Source organism: Plectropomus leopardus, chromosome 17 (assembly GCF_008729295.1).
Source record: "Plectropomus leopardus isolate mb chromosome 17, YSFRI_Pleo_2.0, whole genome shotgun sequence".
NCBI classification, from domain to species: Eukaryota; Metazoa; Chordata; class Actinopteri; order Perciformes; family Serranidae; genus Plectropomus; species Plectropomus leopardus.
In genome coordinates this window covers 22,390,236-22,397,460 of record NC_056479.1, presented here as the reverse complement: position 1 = coordinate 22,397,460, position 7,225 = coordinate 22,390,236, and the positions used below count along the sequence as shown (strand labels likewise).

At 37.4% G+C, this 7,225-nt stretch overlaps 1 protein-coding gene across 1 annotated transcript; it reads right to left on the bottom strand.

Annotated features, from left to right (window-relative positions):
- Nucleotides 1–3,383: 3,383 nt before the first annotated feature.
- On the bottom strand, nt 3,384–5,968 carry cabp5b (calcium binding protein 5b; the record flags this gene model as incomplete). The annotated part of the gene is made up of 4 exons (XM_042504428.1): nt 3,384–3,686; nt 5,285–5,432; nt 5,600–5,709; nt 5,887–5,968. Coding segments are annotated over 4 exons (369 nt in total), but the record flags the coding sequence as incomplete, so codon positions are not given.
- Between the last annotated feature and the right edge of the window lie 1,257 nt (nt 5,969–7,225).

The following is a 7,225-nucleotide window of genomic DNA, read 5'->3' as shown; positions in this document are numbered from 1 at the left end:
GAATATAATACCCCATTTCTAAATCCTACACACTGGACCTTTAACTTTTGCATACTGTGGGTAATTTTTCTCTCCTTATTACCTCTACATGGATGCCTGTATGGTTCTATATATAAATCTATAAATTTATTTTTCTTTGTTTATTAATATATTTAGTATAGTGGTTTACATGTCGTGTGACATGCATACATCTGATTTTTTGTCACTTCTGTTTTTCTTGGAATCCAAATAACAAATAGCGAATAAAACATTGACTGTATTGTACTGTACTGAGTGCATAAATTAATAGAGTACCATAGTAATACATGTATATATACACTTTTATTGAGCTAGAATGCATGATGCCAAGCTGATTGTTAGGGCTCTCAGAATATGGCATTAAATTGTGCAGGAAACACTTTTATCTAATTAGTATTAAAATATATTATTTTTATTAGGAAAAAAAACCTTTTGACTATTTGACTTGTTATTTTGAAAAAAAAAAGCATGTTAATTCTCTATGAACTCCAAAATGGACAGTATAATTGTTTCAGGGCAAAAAAAAAAAAAAAAACAAAAAAAAACCCAACAAAAACAAACATCTGTAACAAATATGTCTTTTGATTTAAACACTATAAAATAGTATTATAAGAACAGATTCTGGTTCATTAAGCTTCTATAGCTTTTTTGGGTTACTTTTTTCAGTCAGTAGATGAGAATTAGAGGTGATTTTGTCTTATCTGCCATCTGTTCATCTGAGGGTCCCATGATGAGGATTACTGAGACTGCACTAATCCAACCCACAGAGACAGATTATTCCTGAGAGTAGTGGTATGTATGGTGTTTCATGGTGTGTGAATCGTTCAACAATAGACATTTATTATATGAGCTGTGGGGGGTTTGATAGGAGGCTGAACATCATAATGATTGTCAAATTTACAAGCAAATAACATAATGCTGAGGTCGCTGTCAAAGGTCAGTATTAAAGAATGACAGTCTTGGAATTAAATCTTAAAATTGCTGCAGTCCGCCACACCATCACAAAGTGAGGTTTTGCACCTCGCTGTGTCGATGTGATGTTTTCAAAAAGAGATGGCATTTGCAAATTTGTACTATTATGATTTACATTTTGCAATAATATCTTTTTTATATCATATGTTCATGAAACAATATTGTTTTGCATCCCAGCAATTATATGTTAGTACATTAATTCTATAACAGACATCAGTGTTTTTCACTGACAAGCTTGACATTAGAGCTACAGCCTTTAAAGGTTAGGACCGGAAAGTTTATCAAAAGACAAAAATAGCTATTGTCACACTCAACAGTTGTCATGTTGGCCTTTTGTTATGCAACAGCATTAGCAACTTTAGAGGGATTATATTCAGTGAAAAGATGCCAAATGAACAAAGTGGTTGGAAAATAAATGCTATTTTTATTAATATTGTTGTCAATCTGCCATTTAGAAATAATACCAGTCATACTTATTTAATGTGAATTAAACTACTTTGTATATACAGTATTTTAACTAAGATGTAGTTGAGCTGTATATGTCTTTGACTACAACAGTATGTACATCCCACAAAATGATAGATCAACACTGCAATAATCAGTTGTACTCACACCATTCTTATTAAGTCTCACAAGACACAAATCGATTGTGACATTTTATTTTGGAATTTTCCTTGCTGACACACAAAAAAACAAATAGATATTTACACTCGCACTTCATCAGTATGTTTGTGCCATTGAAGCCCACACTGCAGACTTGTCCAAACTGTTGATCAGATTTTTGACTTGACAGAGGTGCTAGACATGATCATTAGGGATCATCAAAACAAACTGAAAAGGTTTCCAATCTTGAAAGGTATACGGTATGTTGCTCAGGAACAAAATGATAGATAGATGGACAGACTTAAGGATGAAGAGATTGACTCAAAATGCACGATCCAATCGCCGGAAAAATATGTTGGCATTGCATATGCAAGCCACGGAGATGTTACACTTGCATGTTACTGTGTAGTGGATATATTGACTCTTTATGTTTCAACAATGCTTTGGTTAACGTGTGGTTAGTTTCAGGCACACAAACTACGTGATTATGGCTAAGGAAAGATACAATTTTGAATGAAAGAGCCTCATTTTTCATGTCTTTATCTCCATTGGAAAAACAGCGACAGGTCGGGACAGAACACCAATATTTAGTGCCTGAAAAGTTGCTGGAAACACAGCAATTACGTGCTAATTTTTTGACATGGTCTACAGTGGGCTGCGATAACTTGGTAGTCGTCTGCACCTGGGTGACATGCCATCCACCTTATCATTTTACAAATGACCAAACTGCTGGGCCTAACTTAACCTATTAACCCAGCAACATTTATTTGATGATTTATGTTGTCTAAAAAAATAAATCTGCTAAGTAACAAGTAACTGATGTTGTCAACTAAATGTGGTGGAGTAAAAAGTATTGGCCTCCTGGAAATACTCAAGTAAAGTCAAATAAAGTACCACAAACTATACTTAAATATAGTACTTGAGTAAATGTAGTTAGCCACATTCAACCAGTGGTAACATTTTTAAAGAAACTTCTTGCAGACGGAGGGATGCCTTCACACCTTGGTGAGACAGAAGCATGGGAGGTGAAGAAGTGGCAGGAGAGGACAGTCGGCCCTGCTGACATTATATTCTCAAGGTGTCGCCGGAGGGACAGATGGCTTTTATGCCCGGGTCGTGGCTGCAGCCACATTAAAGGCGGAGTCAATGCTTTCTTTTGGGAGGTCAATGCTTAACATTCTCAGCTGATTGATAATGTCCTTTGGATCTGATTCAATTCACTGCAGTCACTCCCTGCAGCAGGCAAGAAGCTGCATTAAGGAAGTGCTGTTGTCATTGTCCCCGACCACTAAACCCTTGAAAAATAATAACTGATCATCCTTAGGAGGTGGCATACATGCATAGTACATCCCTTCCCTAGCTGCCCACACATCATTATCTACTGCAAGGTAACATGACAAGCTATGGGCTCATCTTCCATATTATTTTTTCTGAGTGATTGGGGTTTGCCAAAATATAATTTATAAATAAAAGGTAAGGATGACAGAGGCAGACTCTTAATTAATGAAAGGTTGGTCCTTGAAGAGTCCTGTTATTTTACTGACTTCTGTGGGCTAATGCCACATTCACGTGACAGTGGAATTACTGTACTATGGAGTTTCCAACTAGTCAACAGCCATTTGGTAATATTGGCTGAGACACCAAAGTATCAACTGTTTTAGACACATCATCTATGAATAACAAAGTTTGTGAAATATATTTTAGTTCTTCAAGACCAACACACTGTGCAGCACAACCACATCTCCACAACACAGAAAACTGCTCTCTTCAGCTTCTGCCGAAATGTTTAGCCAAACCTCGCAGACACCTTTAATTTCTCATATTTATCATTTCTTCCTTTTTTTTTACCAACTGACATTAATGTGTGCATTCACTGTTCTGTTGGACAGGTCTGGGTGATTTAGATGACAACAAACTTTACAAATTTGAATATATATATCTAAAAAAACAATGTAAGGGTGTGGCTGTCTAGTACCTACAGTAGGAAGTAGGATGTCATCAGCATAAAATTAAATAGAAAATGGCATCCTCTCAATTCACAGTCATCCATTCATTCTGTTGTCCTCATTTCTGCGACATCATTTTCACAAACTCTGTAAAGACAATAGACAAAATGATGATTAGCTAAATTCTTTAGTAGGTTTATTGCAAATGGAGAACAACTAGCACAGCAACTCCACCTTACATACTTCTTCTAGCTTTGGCACTAAATGTAAATAATGAATAAAGTAACTCCTTGCTAAATGACATAAGGATGAGGTTATTGTATGTGTGCACAACAATCAAATAAAATTTGACCAAACTATTTAACAGTACATTTTTTCATGCCAGACAATATGTGATGGTAGCAAAAGTACAAATGAAACTACTGACATGAAGCTTGCCTTTAGGTCTGCCAGCGAGCCATCTAATACTACATTTCTTTCTTTCAGATGTTTTTGACGGCATAATGTAAAGTGGCTATACGCAAAATTCAGAGCCTATGAGTTGTTTCCACATGGTTTTTAACATGATGCCTACTGTTCTGTATAAAAGGAGCAAATGCGGGGGCCAGAGTTGTTTCGTTTTTGAGCCGGCAGTAGCAGCAGTAACAGTGTTAAATCAAGGTCTATGTAAAAGGGACAGATGGCAGAATGGGTGTGACGATTTGACAACATATTATGCATGTGACCCACCACGAGAGATTTGAAAAGTGGCACTTAGCAACTAACTCAAAGAAGAACAGCAGCCATACATGTCCCCGAATTGGGATAACAATAAGGCCCGGGAGCTCCTTACCCTACCCTTACCCATGGTATATTGCTTGCATCAGACTATTGTAATTTATTGTATTACTTGTAATTTATTGTATTACCTTCGGTGAGGTACTTCTTTAAGACCATTTGGGTTACTAACCTCTCCAGCACCCTGTTTTTTTCTGTATTCTTTTGACCTGTTTTCTGTTTTTAATGGTGCGAATAAGTAAATGAAATGACATGAAAAAAGCCAAGGACAACATCAGCCGCCATATAGCAGGGATGGTAAATAATTGTAATTGGCATGTTATGCCATTGTTATTGTTTATAAAGATGTGTGTGTGATGTGTGACGCCCGTCATGCCTCTTTTGCATCTGCAATGCTGGCATACTGTCTAAAATCACACACTGGAGCAGCGTGATGCTGCTGTTGTTTAGCCCTGTGTAAAAACACAAAGGTGTCTTAAAGAATGGACTTTGTGACAGCCCTGATGCTATCTCTGTGTAAAATGGGCTGGTGTTAACCATGAGGGAACAGGAGGGCGGATACTACACTTACACGCCATTGGCATCTTGATACAAGTTGTAACGCCATATAAACACAATGCAAAACAGCAGTGATGAGCTAGCAAATGGGATATATGTATTAAGTTGCATAAGCTGCTGGTATGGCTTCCCACAACAACCTACAGGGAAGCTTGGATTACAATACACAGAGGGATCGTGACTTCATGCTCTGCTTGAACATCATAACTCTGCAATGTGCTGCTATATTGATGCTCTAAATGTCAAATTTAACAGGACTGTTAAAAGTGTAGCCATTTACTTCCACCAATTATTGATTACATTTGTGTTTCACAGAACATCTCAACTCATTATCTAGCCAGCAGAGATGAGTATAAGGCTATAAAGAAAGACTAATTCTTTGTGTGTGATTGTGTATTCTTGCATCTCACCCTCAAAGTCAACTGTCCCATCTCCATTGTTGTCAGCTTCTCTGACCACTGCGTCAATTTCATTTCTGCTGGTCTGTTCCCCGAGTAACTTAATCATGGCATGTCTCAGCTCATCAGACGTGATAGATCCATCACCGTCTATATCAAACTGTAAAAGAGGGGAGATGCAAAACAAAACATTTCAAAACTTTAGGGCATTTCATACTCATATTGCAATCATGGAAAACTTCAGATTTCAATTTTCTCAGTATGTTTCATTTGATATCCACCATGGGGTGCCAAACACCAAAAAGAGAAAAGAGATGTTGAGCTCACCTCTCGAAATGCATCTTTAAGTTCCTTCAACCCAATCATCCCTGCAGTTTCAGCCAGGAGCTTGGGCGTCATTAGTTCCACAAAATCGTCAAAGTCCACCCGTCCCCCCACTGTGATGAGACAAATGATGTAACTAATATGAGCAGGCATCAGACAGAGAACACAGCTTAAGCTAAATTTGAGTGCTATAACACCATCGTGTAAAAAAAGTACACGTGTCTAGCTTTTAGCCTGCTCTTGGGGAGATTTATCTCTGGCAATTAGTGATACTCTGTTTCATACTTTACATTTCACTCTGCTGCACTTGTCACCGTAGAAAACAATTTTGAGACAAGCACTGACGTCCTCTGGTCGTTTAACTTTCTGGTTTTAAATTATTGATTTAGTTCAAAACCTCAGTGGAGTGAAATACTTCACAAATGTGCTGAGGATGGCTCACATTCAACTGTCAGATATGATGTGCAAACATAATATAACTAAGATGTTATCTGTCCACCGCTGTGCAAAATAATGTGAGCCACTGGCAAACAATGAGCCAGCAGATGATACACACACATGAATGTAACCAACACTTGGCTCACTCTTTTCGAAATAGAAACATGCAAATATTCTCTGTATTCTCTGTGTCTCAGGAGACCATTGTTAAGGGGAGCGTGGAAGACATTTCCTGGGGAAGAAAAAACAGCCTTGCAGATGTTTTGCATTGAATTTTGAAACACGTTTGGGCAAAAAATAAAGAAAGTACATGTTTGCAAACCAACATTAGAGAGGTAATGAATGACCTTCTTAAAAAATGTTCTCAATCTGCAAAAATGCCATGCAGAAACTGGTTTTGTGAAATGTTTCTATATTTCATATAAAGCACTGCTAAGAAAAAGGGAGATAGCCCCTAAACTTCTGATAGGTGATTTTTGTTTTAGATAATGTTTTGGGGAAAGTTTTTAATCCTACGTGCACAAGTTATTATCTTGTGTGCACAAGATAATGAATTTGTGCATACAAGTAAATAACTTGTGCGTACAGATCAAAAAACAAAACACTTATTGGTACTCTAGGGATCGATAAGATCTGTATAAAATAATGGCATAGCTACTGTATTGTCATCATTTGGTTTGACCGCTGTTTTATGGCCTAGAGCTTGGCGTGTCAACTGCCATCTTTTCTTGTTTTTTTTTTTTTTTTTTTTTCAGAAGTGACCATGTCGCGATGAGAAGTTGGAGCTGTGGCAAAGCGCGAGCAAAGCACAAAGACTGACTCAAGCGGGTCGACATTTAATAAATGTAACCCTGGGCCTTGATTACATTTAAACGGGTGTGTTATTTAGAAATTCAGCCCACGTGCAGTTGTCATGAGTGAAAATTAGCAATAGAGATCAAAACCATTTTTTTGTATCAGGCTGTGAAAATGTTTATTTCTGCTGTAAAGTCTGGGAATTTTAAAATGGGGGTCCATGGGGATTTGCTCTGTTTTGAAGCCAGCCTCAAGTGGCCATTTGATGAACTGCAGTTTTTGGAACTCTCGACATCGGCTTCATTTTTCAGCCCTAGAGGCTGCCATTTGATTAAGAGGATCGATTATATACTTTTTTTTATCTCTTCATTAGCCCAACATGATCAGTAGTAATTA